General features: G+C 46.9%; 1 protein-coding gene across 1 annotated transcript in view; it reads left to right on the forward strand.

The window, feature by feature from the left end:
* Positions 1–279: 279 nt before the first annotated feature.
* The window catches only part of CFDP1 (craniofacial development protein 1), an 89162-nt gene continuing 75132 nt past the window's right edge, over positions 280–14309 (forward strand). Inside the window, exons 1-5 of the mRNA XM_004584035.3 lie at positions 280–518; positions 3928–4045; positions 5808–6027; positions 6297–6424; positions 11378–11497. Coding sequence (XP_004584092.2) covers positions 455–518; positions 3928–4045; positions 5808–6027; positions 6297–6424; positions 11378–11497 — 650 coding nt within the window. The 5' untranslated portion in view covers positions 280–454. The remainder of the gene's footprint in view (positions 519–3927; positions 4046–5807; positions 6028–6296; positions 6425–11377; positions 11498–14309) is intronic.

The raw sequence follows: 14309 nt of genomic DNA on the forward strand, positions 1-14309 counted from the left end.
ATTAATGAATAAATGAATATTAAAGAAAAAAAAAGAAATTGAATAAATATGAACGAATACTTGAATTTAAAAAAAAAAAAGACAAGCGCACAAATCTCGAGAGCCAGCAGTAATCCCATAAATAGGGATAACTTGGTCTAAGTGCCAAGGTTGACTCCATCAAACCGGAGGGGTAGGTAGCGCTTAGGACTACAAGTTCCAGCATGCACCGCTTCGGGGGAGGGCCCGCGCTCCCTAACGGGCCTCAAGAGGCAGCGACCGGAAGCGGGTGTTTCCACGCGTAGAGCCCTCTGCGCATGCGCACACGCCGCCCGGGTCGGCCCAGTCCCCGCCGCCTCAGCTCTATGGTGTTTCCCTAGAGGATCGCCGGGGTGGGGGCCGCGGCTGTCGGTGCTGCTGCTTCGGCTGCCTTGGCTGCGGGCTTGCGGGTTGGCCGGCCCCGACCGGCAGCAACATGGAGGAATTCGATTCCGAAGACTTCTCCACCTCGGAGGAGGACGAGGACTACGTGCCGTCGGGTGAGCGATGCCGTCGGAGGCGCCGGGCGGAGGCCCCGCCCCACGCGTCACGTGGGGCTCCGGGTGTCCGGGTGTGCGCGGGGGCCTCGTCCCGAGCTGCGGGGCCCTCGGGCGAGCGCGGGAGGCGGGCACGTGGCGGCCAGCCGGCCCCCGGGGACAACTGCTGCAAGACGGACGTCGGTGGGCACCAGACCGTCAGAGCTCGTGGTGCCACGACGGCTCTGGGGGCCAGGAGCGCACGGGATGGCCGCCTCCCGATTCCTTCAGAAGGACCCCCTTTTTTGATGGGGAGGGGGCCGATGTCATGAATCAAACGGGGACATGCAAAGCTGCCCCTTCCGCTTGCTCCGTTTACCCAGACTGAGCGGTCTCGTGCCAAGGGTCTACGCAGATGTAGCCACTCGGGTGAAAAAAGACCGCGAGGTTCACCCCAAGAGTCGTTATGTTGAGGGGCAGAGGGGGGACAGCCTGACCCCACTCCCTCACGGGCTCCCCGTCACCTCCTTGACACTCCCCCTCCTCCACAGGAGGGTCATCGAAGACTAATTCTCTTTTTCCTCAAATATCCAGCCGCACCTGTCTAGACATATTCAAGTGTTTCTAAAAGACCTGTTTGGGAAACTCGCGTTTTCTTTCTTTCAAGTTAATTTGTGTGTGTTTTAAAGATTTATTTGTTTTTATTGGAAAGTCAGATACACAGAGGAAGATCTTCCATCCACTGGTTTATTCCCCAAGTGGCGGCAGTCGCTGGAGCTGAGCTGATCTGAAGCCAGCAGCCAAGCAGCTGCAACACCAAAGCTGCCCCGATCCTAAGCCAGGAGCCCGGAGAGCTAGGCCCTCCTTATTGTTTTTATTGTTATTATTTTCTAAGCTACAGTTTAGTAAGTAGTGGAATTACCCCTCCTGTTATCTCCTTCCTGTTCAACACCGCCAGCATCACCCCCACATTATCACAGTAGTATAGTCCTTTGGTAACAGTTACAACTTTAACTTGCACTTTGCTGTCCAGCTCAGGTCTCCAGCCTGCTGTTGGTAGACCTTTGTCTTTTTGTAGACCGCATTGAGCGTTATTTTAATGATAATACCAGTTCTTAGCTGAATTGAGTGGCGCACCTACTGCTTCCCCAGCACTGCTTTGGGTGTTAATTGTGTTCTACCAGTTTAACCCTTGCCTCAATCATCTGCCAGAATGTTTGAGTTAATTGGGCGTTCAGTATGATCGTCTGAAATCTTTGTGTTCTGACCTGCTCTTTGACTCCTTGACTGTTAGAATGGTTTTTTTTGTTTCTTTTTAAGATTTGTTGGAAATTCACTTTCCTTTGCTGTGTCAGTTCCTTCGGATTGTTCAGTTCTGGCTGTTGTGGCCACTTGGGGAGTGAACCAGCGGATGGATGATCTTTCTCTGTTTCTTCTCTCTGTAAATCTGCCTTTCCAATAAAAACTAATAAATCTTTTTTAAAAATGAGGTTGCTGGACTGAAGGATAAATACATATTGTACTTTTATTAGATGCAGCTGCGGCATGCTGGATCAAGGTGCTGCATGTGAAGGTGGCATCCTCTATGGACACTGATTCATGGCCCGCTTGCTTTGCTTCCAATCCAGCTCCCTGCTACTGGCCTGGGAAGGTCAGTGGACGCTGGCCCATGTGCTTGGGCCCCTGCCACCGTCATGGGAGGTTTGAGAGAAGCTCCTGCCTTAGGCCTGACCCAGTGCAGCTGTCACAGCCATTGGGATAGTGAACCAGTGGATAAAGATTTCCTTTCTGTGTCTCACCCTTTCTCTCTGTACCTCTTGACTTTCAAATAAATAAGTACGTTTTTTTAAAGATTTATTTTTATTGGAAAGGCAGATTTACAGAGAGGAAGGTCTTTCGTCCGTTGATTAACTCTCCAGGTTGCTGCAACAGCTGGAGCTGCGCTGATCTGAAGCCAGGAACTTCTTCCTGGTCTTCCACATGGAAGCAGGGTCACAAGGCTTTGGGCCAACCTCGACTGCTTTCCCAGGACACAAGCAGGGAGCTGGATGGGAAGCAGGGCTGCCTGGATTAGAACCAGGCACCCATATGGGATCCTGGCGTGTGCAAGGCGAGGAATTTAGCTGCTAGGCTACCACGCCAGGCCCCCCCCTTTTTTTTTTTTAAAGATTTATTCATTTTATTACAGCCAGATATACACAGAGGAGGAGAGACAGAGAGGAAGATCTTCCGTCCAATGATTCACTCCCCAAGTGAGCCGCAACGGGCTAGTGCTGCGCCAATCCAAAGCCGGGAACCTGAAAGCTCTTCCGGGTCTCCCACGTGGGTGCAGGGTCCCAGTGCATTGGGCCATCCTCAACTGCTTTCCCAGGCCACAAGCAGGAGCTGGATGGGAAGTGGAGCTGCCGGGATTAGAACCGGCGCCCATATGGGATCCCAGGGCATTCAAGGCGAGGACTTTAGCCGCTAGGCCACGCCGCCGGGCCCCCCTATTTTTTTTTTAAAGCATACTTCTAGAGAACACGAACAACAGAGAGAAAGAGACCTTCAGTCCCCTTGGTTCACTCTCTAGATGACCACAACAACTGAAATTGTGCTGATCCTAATCAGGAACCAGGAGCTTCTTCTCTGTCTCCCACACAGGTGCAGGGTCCCAAGGCTTTGGGCTGTCCTCGACTGCTTTAGGCCACAGGCAGGGAGCTGGAAGGAAGAAGAGCTGGCAGAACTTGAACCAGCACCGATAGTTTGTTCTTTGAGTTTTATATTAGTAGGATTTGAATTTGTATTTATCCATTCATCTGCATATTCAGCCAGTACTTCAAAAGTCAGACATTCGGAATCTATCCTCATGGAATATTGAGCATAGCAGAAATCTCAGGCATTAAGTACACGTGGATAAAGGAAGGGAAGGGAAACACGGCCTGCTTTGATGGCCTGGGAAAGGAGAGCTAAGCCCATTCTTCCCTGAGGAAATGATGCTTTTATTAGCTAAAGGATGAGAAGAGGGGTACATACTAAGCTTTTTTATTTTAAAGATTTATTTGTTTTTATTGCAACAGTAGATTTACAGAGAAGGAGAGACAAAGGTATTCCGTCCACTGTTCACTCTCCAAGTTGCTGCAAGAGCTGGAGCTGAGCTAATTGGAAGCCAAGAGCCAGGAGCTTCTTCCGGATTTCCCATGCAGGTGCAGGGTCCCAAGGCCTTGGGCCATCCTTGAAGGCCTTCTCAGACCACAAGCAAGGAGCTGGAAGGGAAGTGGTGCAGCTGGTGCAGGAACCTGCCCCCATATGGCATCCCAAAGCTTGCAATGCAAGGATTTAGCCATTAGGCTATTGCGATGGGCCCTAGGCTTTTTTTCTTCGTGAAAACATCTCTTAATATTTTGGAAGCCTTTATTCCTGTCTGTCTAACCAAGCTGTGGTATGATTTCAGGTGGAGAGTACAGTGAAGATGATGTAAATGAATTAGTGAAGGAGGATGAAGTGGATGGTGAAGAGCAGACCCAGAAAACCAAAGGGAGAAATAGGAACGCTCCCAGCACTGCAGCCAGGTGAGCTGCCCCGCAGCCCTTCCACGGGAGCTGGGAGCTGTTGCCCTGGCCATCGTGACTGCTGAGCTGGGTCTGAACGTAGATTTCCTCATTAGCAGGGTTTCCAGTGTCTTCCTGAGGGAAACCTTTGCTGATATTGTAGTACTAAATTCTTAGTCTGCTGAAAACTTTAAAAGATTTTCAGCTTAATTTGAAAGAAAAGAAGTATGTGATAGGTACATTGATGGAAGAAAAAAAAAAATCCTGCAAAAATGCATACCGTTTCCTAGCCCTTGTTGCTTTGCCTTTGCAAGCTGTGTTACCAGAGGCACGCCCTGAGTGTGCGCACGCGCATGTGGCCAGAGCTCCGCACAGTTTGTGGAGAAGTGGAATTATAAGACAGTTTGAGTTTTCCACAGATTTTTGAAAGTTCGCTATATGTATGTCCTACTTTCTTTTTGATGAAACTACATGTGGTATTACACTCTGCATATTGTTTCTCATTTTCTTATTTCGGATCTTGGAGACGGTATCATGCTATATATTCTTTCTCTCTCTCTCTCTCTCTCTCTCTCTTTTTTTCAAAGATTTTATTTTATTGGAAAGATCCTCCGTCCACTGGCTCACTCATCAAGTAACCACAAGGGCCAGAACTAAACTGATCCGAAGCCAGGAGCCAGAAAACTCCTCTAGGCCGCCCACATGAGTGCGGGGTTCCAAGGCGTTGAGCCATCCTCTGCTGCCCTCCCAGGCTGCAAGGAGGGAGCTGGGCGGGAAGTGGAGCAGCTGAGACAGGAACCAGCACCCATGTGGGATCCTGGTGCACAAAAGGCGAGGGTTTCACCACTAGGCTACTGTGCCGGGCCTTTGTGCGTTCTTACATAGCTTGTTCTTCTGAGGCGCTGCACAACACTTAGGTTGCATCTAGGCTTTACGAGGTGAATGTTCTTTGTGTATGAATACTAGATCTTTTTGTTGTTGTTGTTGTTGTTAAGATTTATTTATTTGTGTTGCAAAGTCAGATATACAGACAGGAGGAGAGACAGAGAAGATCTTCTATCTGATGACTCACTCCCCAAGTGACTACAGTGGCAGGTGCTGCACTGATCTGAAGCTGGGAGTCAGGGACTTCCTCCAGGTCTCCCATGCGAGTGCAGGATCCCAAAGCTTTGGGCCGTCCTCGACTGCTTTCCCAGGCCACAAGCAGGGAGCTGGATGGGAAGTGGAGCTGCCAGGATTAGAACCTGCGCCCATATGGGATCCCGGTGCGTTCAAGGCGAGGACTTTGGCCACTAAGCCACGCCACCGGGCCCTCCAGCTTTCATTTCTTTACAAAGTTTGAAGAAACATTGAACTTTTTTCCCCTGAAAACTGCTGTATGAAATAGATTTGAATCTTTTTATTAAAATTTTTTCTCCAAATGGAGTAGTCTTTAAAAAAGTAATACGTAATTTGTCATATGTATGTTCTTAGAACACTATTTCTAGACAGAGTCATTCTGCCAGGTGATTTTGAATGTTGTCTTCATGCAAATAACTGATCCTGCTTGGAATTAGAGCACTCTTGATTCCAAAGGATTGAGGAAAAGTGCACACAGTAAGAGCCCAGTTCTCAGTCTGTGCTCTGCCAGTGTCAACTTCCTACTGTGTTTCTCCATTATGCATATCCATGGTCCCCAGTTACAAATTTTCCTCAGGTTTGCATGATAGCATGTGAAATTGAGGACAGAGTAACTGCAGTTGCGTACATTGTCTTGTCTTTCCTTTGTCACTTCGCTGATTAGGAAGAGAAAACAAGGTGGCCTCTTGTTAGAGGAAGAGGAAGAGGAAGATGGCAAGGCGGAATCCGGAGGAAGTAGCAGTGAGGAGGAAGAGGAGGCAGCGGACCAGGAGAAAGGCGCTGCTTCTGAGGCTGCCAGGAAAAAGAAGGAGGATGAGCTCTGGGCCAGCTTCCTCAGCGATGTGGGGTCCAAGCCCAAAGCACCCCCAAGTGCGCAAGCACAGGTAAGAGTTCATGAATGCCTGCCCTTCGGAAAGCCCTGCGTTGTTTCCGTATTACTTGCATTGTGAAGTTTGCAGTACTTTAGAAGGCAGGCTAAATGCCTTAGAAGGCGTCCCCTGTGCAGGAAGCCGCACCTTCCTGATAGGATACATTCCAGTAAGTCTGTCAGGGCTTCGAGGTAAACATGAAAGAATAGCCGCCACCACCGTAGTTAGAAGGCTCGGTACATCCTACTTGGTGACACTAATGGCGTTTCTCACTGTTTTCACAGAAAGGAGAGGAGACTGAACAGATGGGTTCAAGTAAATTGTCAGAAAAAGCAGAAGAGCTCGAGAAACCTAAAGAAATAGAAAAGGTTAAAATCACCAAAGTGTTTGATTTTGCCGGTGAAGAAGTGAGGTAAGATGACCTTCACAAACCTTGAAACTGTTACTTTTAGTTTTATTATTTGACAGGCACAACAAAGGAGAGACCAAGAGATCTTCCTTCCTCTGTCTCATTCACCAATTCCTGTAGTAGCCACAGTCGGGCCAGGCTGAAACCAGGAGCCAGGAAGTCATCGGGGTCTCCCTGCTGGGTGTTGGAGACCCAGGTTCCTGGACCATCTCCTGCTTCCTGGGTGCATTTCCAGGGAGCTGGATCCGAAGTAGAACAAGGGCTTGGTGCAGTAACCAGGTGGCTAAGTCCTCACCTTATGGGCCACATTTACAGAGAGAAGAAAGATCTTCTATCCGCTGATTCACTCCTCAAGTGACCACAGTGCCCAGAGCTAAGCTGGTGTGAAACCAGGAGCTAGGAGCTTCCCCTGGTCTCCCACACGGCTGCAGGGTCCAAAGGCTCTCAGCCATCTGCCACTGCTTTCCCAGGCCACAAGCAGGGAGCTGGCTGGTAAATGGAGCAGCTGGGACACACGAGAGCCGGTATGAGTTCCCAGTGCGTGCAAGGTGAGGATTCGGCCGCTGAGCAATTATGCTGGACCCAGACTTTTTCTGATTTTAAACTTATGTTTTGTGTGTAAATGCCACTGACGTTTCATCAGGCAAAACACCTCTGCAAAGACCTTCCTGTGCTTTTAACCTGGCATCATGGAAACCAAAGTCAAAGTGTGAAGGAACATAGAGAAAACTAACGTGCTGTTTGTAGGTTTCAGGATTTGGGGGTGACCTCTGGGATCCTGTACGTTCTTGCTCCTACTGCCTTCAGAAGAGATGAGTTTTTTTTACAGAAACATCCAGTGAGACTTTTTTTTAAAATTGCAAAATCAGCTATACAGAGAGGAGGAGAGACAGAGAAGAACATCTTCGTCTGCTGATTCACTCCCCAAATGGCCACAGTGGCTGGAGCTGCCCCAATCCAAATTGGGCCTGATGCGATAGTGTAGCGGTTAAAGTCCTTGCTTTGAACATTCCAGGATCCTATATGGGCACCAGTTCTAATCCTGCTGGCCCCGCTTCCCATCCAGCTCCCTGCCTGTAGCCTGGGAATTCAGTCAGTGATCTTCCAAAGCTTTGGGACCCTGCACCTGCATGGGAGACCAGAGGAAGCTCCTGGCTCCTGGCTTTGAATTGACTCAGCTCTAGCCATTGCGGCCGCTTGGGAAGTCAATCAGCAGACGAAGATCTTCTTTGTCTCTCCTCTCTGTATGTCTGATCTGCCAATGAAAATAAATAAATCTTTACATAAAAAAAACTCCTTTAGATGGGCTCAGCTCTGGTCATTGCTGGCATTTGGGTAGTGAACCAGTGGATGTAGGATCTTTCTTTCTGTGTCCTCTGTAAAATCTTCCTTTTCGATAAAAATAAATAAATCTTTAAAAACAAGCAAGCAAATCAAAAAAACTAATCCATGGTAGTACTGGATGGGTGTTAGTTCAGGGACCTGCTATTTCCATCATTTGACAGTAGAGGGCAGCACCATCCTCTAGAAGGTTTGGAAGCCATCTCCATAAATTTCATGTGCTTAGACACAGTTTATGTTACAAATCAATCTGTTACTACACTTGATCTTAGCCAAAATGCCGCGAAGCCATCAATCCGTTACTTATTTTAAAGGATCACATATTATAGAGCTCTACAATGTGATTAGAGACAAATCTCCCCTTTCCTTGCAGAGAAAACAAAACCCTGTTAGTCCTTTGCCTTTGGACAGGCTTTTTTTTTGTAATCTAAATTATTAATATTTAAATTTAGATGTTATGAAGAAACGTCATGAGAAACTTAGATTTTTAATTTTGTGTGACAGCAGATACAAATTTGGTGTGTGGATTTGGATGAAGTGTATTTTATATTTATGATGTCACCATTTTGCCATTTTGGCTTTACGTCAAGTTCAGAACATTACTGCATCTTTAAGAAATGTGAGAGTTAGTCCTGACTTGGAAGAATTTGTGAGTATAGCGTAAGGTAGTATTAGTACAAAGCCAGTCTTCCTGTTTTTCCAACTACATTTCACTTGTTAATTTTATAATTTTTGCTGGTTTGTTTGTTCTCCACACCCACACATTGAAAACATGTAGATCTTACTAACTTTGAGGAATGAAGATATATGACCTGCTGAGCCACTTAGCTCAGATTTTCCCAAGTGATTCATCTTTTGGAAAAGGCTAGTCATGGAAAATACCTATCCAAATACAGATGTTTCAGGAAGTTCTGAGTAAGTGAAAATGAAGTTAAAGTGGATTTTCTACTTGAGAGCACTTGAATTATCTATCACTAATAATACATCTTGCCCAGAACCTCAGGGTTGCCGCTTGTATGTTGGAGGTGGTCTAAATACAACTGTTCTCCAACAGGAAGGATTTTTACCATCTCAGTTTCTTACTGCTGGTTTAAAGCTTTGCTAGGCGTACTAGAAATGGAGGGTAATATGTCAGTTACTGAAGTCCTTGAGAGAAATGTGGATAATACTGAGGTGAAGGTGGAGATAACCGCAAGTCATGCTTTGCCCATGCTCCCTCTCATACTAACTGCCTCTCAAAGAATAAAGATTTTTAAAAATTTAAGATAATTTATTATTTTAAAACTGCATGTCTTGAACATTTTAAAAAATTAATTTATTTTTATTGGAAAGATTTACAAAGAGAAGGAAAGAGAGAAAAATCATCCATCCACTGGTTCACTCCCCAAATGGTCACAAGCGCGAGAGCTGAGCCGATCCGGAGCCAGGAGCCAGGAGCTTCTTCCAGATCTCTTGTGGGTGCAAGGTCCCAAGGCCTTGGGCCATGCTCGACTGCTTTCCCACTAGCAGGGAACTAGATGGGTAGTGGAGCAGCTGGTACATGAACTGGTGCCCACATGGTTACCTGGCACATACAAGGCAAGGACCTTAGCCACTAGGCTTCCACGCCGCGCCCCGTGGCTTGAACATTTTTGTGCAGCACAGTCAGCTGTCCCTTGGTTCTCTTTGTCCAGCTGTTTGAAGTACCCACCGATTGTGTGAGCTGTGGTGATTTGCTTTCACGGCTGGCTGTGAGCGCCTCAGGTAGAGGCCGCCCACTGCTTCCGTCTCTGAATCTGTTGCACAGGACTGGGGTCTGCGTTGCTTTTCAGAAAATGTTTCCTGAATTATCTGCAGTGGCTGTTGAAGCATCTTGTCAGTCCTTGGTGAAAGGAGTGAGCCGCCAAGCCGAGCGAGAGGCTCTGTTCCTTTCCTGTGGCTCGGCCTGCCTGATCTTTGTCCCCAGGTCGAAGGTCTCACAGCGTCGGGCCCCATGCAAATCTTTTTAAGTTTGTTTTTGTTTTTGTTTTTTAATGGAGACTTACTCTTTGCTTCTAGGAGGGTTTTATTATTGTATTTGTCTTTTCTTTCTGTGATACTGTCATTAGTTAAATTGCTATATAGCCTAAGCGAGACTAGATTAGCACTCAGAACATAACACAGTACTTACTCATTTCTTTTATTGGTACGAACTCTCGTGCTTAATGCTCTGCCTGCCAGCGCACGGGACCTTCGCTGTCACCGGGCCAGGGTAGCTTTAGACAGTGGTGAGTGAACACACTGCTTTTTATGAGACCGCTCGTGTCTGACTGCGACCCTGCACCTTGTGAGTCTGGAGCTTCTGTTATTTTGGTTTCTTTAAGAAGTTACAGGGCCTACGGTGCTCACCTCCAGGGAGGTGAGCATGAGGGGAGTGACAAAGGGGCTTGGGGCTCGTGGCTGCTTGTTTCTTTATTACTGTTGTTGACCCAAGTTTGTTGAAAATATGACAGCAAATTAGGAAGGTTAAGAGGCTCCCTGTGGTGTTGAAGTGTCTGAAGTTGCTGTGGATGATGGTGAGCTCCTCGCGCACGTGCTGGTTGCTGCCCAGCCCAGTTAGTGCTTCTCAGTGATGACCTGCCTTCATGGTGTGAGGCGCATGTTGGTAGATCCTGAGTTTAACAAGAAAAACCCTGTTACCAACTTTGAATTTCTTTTAGACCCAGCCTTCCAAGGTTCCTGATGTTTCCATATAAAATGAGCTTGTCTAGGGTCCCAGCTGGCTGGCTTAATGGCCATTCCACATGGCTGCAAGTTTATAATACCAGAGAAAGCAAAAAGCAGCAGTCATTACTTGTCTGTTTGCTTTTTAGTTTCAGAAAATTTGGCTTGGTATTTTGTCTTATGCTCTTCATCAACCTTGCATAGTTTTGTCTCTACAAATTTATTTACCACTATTCAGTAGGGTTTGGATCTTATTTTATTTTTACTCTTATTGAAATTTTGGAGTGTGGAGGGACCCACAGATTCGCTTAATGTGTGAGGATCAGATTTTGGAAGGCCTTGATATGAGGTTTAATAGCTTGTATCTGATTCTCTGAGTAATTCTGAGCCATTATAAGAACTTGAGTGGGGAGTAACAGTAATTTTTTTAAGTCACCTTTCCAAATTAACGTGGCAGTCTTTTAAAGTATAGAATCCTCTCCCAGCCCCCACTGCTTTTCTTTGGAGAAGCTAGGACAATAGGAAACGAGCTTGGATTCACCGTGCAGAGGCAGGCGGAGCCTGGGAGCTGGGAACTCGGTTCAGGCTTCCCAGTTGTTTCAACCTTCCCTGCGGCCTCTGTGTTAGCAGGAAGCTGCAGCTAAGGAGTCTGGCTCCACATTCCGGCCTTCCCTGGACTTGACCTCTGTGAGGTGGCAGCGTGCCCCCTGCTGAGGTGCCACTCCTAGGGGCTTAGGGAGGGAGAGGCTCCGTGGTGTGTGTGTTCGTTTTAGGACCATATGTTTCTTGGAGACATATGTAGTAAGCAGTCGTCGTAAAGCTCAACATCCAGAATTTATTAAAAACTTGGTGCATATTCTCTAGCTGTCAGTTTGTCTCAGATTTTGTTTCTGTGTTCCGTTTGTAAACTTGGTGCCACATTTCTTGCCGCAGGGTTACTAAGGAAGTGGATGCTAAATCTAAAGAAGCCAAATCCTTCTTGAAGCAGAATGAGAGAGAACGGCCACAGGCGAATGCCCCGTCCACGGCGCTGTCCCTCCCTGCTGGCTCGGGGTGAGTACCGGCTGGCTGCCAGGCCCACGGCTCTGAGTGCGTGGCAAGAGCTGTGTCCTTGCAAGGATCTGTGTTCCAGAAAGCAGATTACACTGCTGCTCTGCCTTTGCCGAAATGTCTAGCAAGGCAAAGATGTAAAGGAAAAGCAGCTATAGATATCTTATTTGATTTCAGCCCCAAAGAAGTGGTGATTTACAGCATGCACCAGAGTTGAACGCGGAAACATTACACATCAGAATATGAATGAAAATAGCACTAATAGTTCACCAGAACTTTTTTTATTTTGAAGATTTCTTTATTTTTATTGGAAAGGCAGATATACAAAGAGAAAGATCTTCCAGCTGCTGGCACATTCCTGAAGTGACCACAATGGCCAGAGCTAAGCTGATCTGAAACTAGGAGCCAGGAGCTTCCTCCAGGTCTCCCACATGGGTGCACGGTCCCAAGGCTTTGGGCCGTCCTCGACTGCTCTCCCAGGCCACAAGCAGGGAGCTGGATGGGAAGTGGAGCAGCCGTGATTAGAACTGGTTCCCATATGGGATCCCGGCGCATTCAAGGTGAGGACTTTAGCTGCTAGGCCACGCTGCTGGGCCCTCTTTTTTTTTTTTTTCTTTTGGGGAAATTCCACAAAAAACAGGTGGTGCCCTCAAATTAGGATCCCATCAGGGAAGTCAGTAACTCGCAAAGTGATAGAAGGCCCCAGTGATGGCATGGCATTCCTAGGGCTGTTGCTAGTGGACTCCATAGCCAGCCAGAGGCCTGGAGGGCGGGAGGCAGCAGGCGGTGGCAGTGGAAGCCAAGCTTCTGTGGAATAAGCATCGGGACAGCAGCTGAGACTGGAGTTGACCAGTGGACCTTCCCAAGGGAATAAAATACTCAGGTTCCTTCCTTCCCTCCCCTTCCTCCCTGCCTGTCTCCCTTCCTCTAATCTCTTCAGTATACTCCACTCACCACAGAATTGTTAAGGAAAAAATTATCTGATTTTTATTAAAAAGTAAGGAAGGCTGTTGCAGTGGTTGCCAAGCCCTCACTAGTTGGGGGAAGTCTCAACTCCAAAGACAGCTGGTTGGCTGTGGCCAAACTAGGGTGGGTGATGGGGGAAATCCATGAATGGAAAACTGGAAGGGGGCGGTGTAGGGAGATTGTTGGCAAACCTGCTTGTCAGGTTTCTTGCTGAAGGCAGGCTAGGGGTGATGAGACATCAACAGAGAGAGGATTCTCTTGGAACTGGTTCCAAGGAGTTCTTGTGACAGATGTCCTCTGTGGGCCCAGCGTACAGAGCTCTTGGTGGAGGCCTAGCCAGGAGGAGGAGGAGGAGGCATGCAATGGGTCAGGGAGAGTCTTTGTTGTTGGGCTGTGCGTCCAGGGAAGCTCCTGGGACAGAGGGGGTCTGGAGTGCTGTAGGACTTCTGCCCGGGAGCCCTTCAAGTGAAGCATTTCCGGAAGATTAATGAACTGCTGACTTCCTTACAAAGGGGGAAACATGGAATTTGACAGAACCACTTTCTTTGAAAGCCATCTTAGAGCATTAACAGATTTGCAAAGTGACAGAGTGCCTAAGTCCTCAGAGTTGTGTATGAAATTGGGGGAGCGTTTAATTATGATATGGTATGCCTGGAATTTCTGAATAAACCCAGAATGACCTTCAAGGTCAGTGTGTTTTTTTTCTGGAGTGCATCTCCCAAAGCTTTTACAGTCCTAATTATTCTTAGGAAGAGATAAGGACAAGAGAACTGGCTGCAGACTCCACGCTCAGGGCCCACAAAGTCTTCCAGGGAAGAAAATAGAGGGATAACTATATTTTTAAAACGTTATTTCTGAAGGAAGCAACTTCAGTTTAGAAATTGTTAGCAGGAACTTTTTATTTGTTTATTTTCCTTTTCTCTAAACAGATTTAAGCAATACAGGAAAACCAGAATAAGAGAGTAAAACATCCTGTCTCACGTCTTTTGCTAACAAGAACAGATTCAGAGGAGCAAATATTTGTAACTGAAAATGCATTTCCTCCCCATGTTTAAAATAGCACACTGCTTAGACTGTAAAAAGCCAAGTTTATGCTTTAGGACTGGAGTAAACCCACTTTTAGTCAGATGCTGGAATGGAAGTACCAGAAGTGATCTCTGGTAGAGGAAGACCAGCGCTTACTTAGCCTAGGGTTCCAGGATCCTCACATTTCAGAGCTCTCACTGCCCCTCCCCCCGCTTCCCCTCCCCCACGTTTCACTGTGAACATAGTTGCTTGCTTCCAGCTTCTGACCAGTATTAACTGAAATCTTGCTGGCCAGGCTTCAATCCTGCGTTTGTTACTTTCTTACTTTTTTTTTTTTAAGACTTATTTATTTACTTTAAATGCAGAACTAGAGAGGAGAGAGAGATCTGTATTCACTGGTTCACTCTCCAAGCAGCTTCTTTCCAGGTGTCCCGTGTGGGTGCAGGGGCCACGCATTTGCTCTGTCCTGGCTGCTTCTCCAGGCCTTTCTCAGGGAGCTGCGTGAAGTGATGGAGCCAGGGTTTTTTTCCCTGTCACTCACATGGGACACCTGTGAGTTGGACAGTGTCACAACACTGACCCCTGAGATTGTAATGATTATAGTTCATTTTTTTATAAGTGACATTGAGCATTTCACTTAACACAAGTTACCTGCAATATTCAGAGGAATTGTTTCAGTGTTTGATGAATCTCTTGCAATAATAAAATGATCAGATCTGTCAGGCCTCTGACCTGTCTGCCTTCCTTCCTTCCTTTTTTTTTAAAGAACATTTCACTTTTTTTTAAAAGATCTATTTATTTTTTATTTATTTATTTTTTTTTT

Source organism: Ochotona princeps, chromosome 16 (genome assembly GCF_030435755.1).
Source record: "Ochotona princeps isolate mOchPri1 chromosome 16, mOchPri1.hap1, whole genome shotgun sequence".
In the NCBI taxonomy this organism is placed as follows: Eukaryota; Metazoa; Chordata; class Mammalia; order Lagomorpha; family Ochotonidae; genus Ochotona; species Ochotona princeps.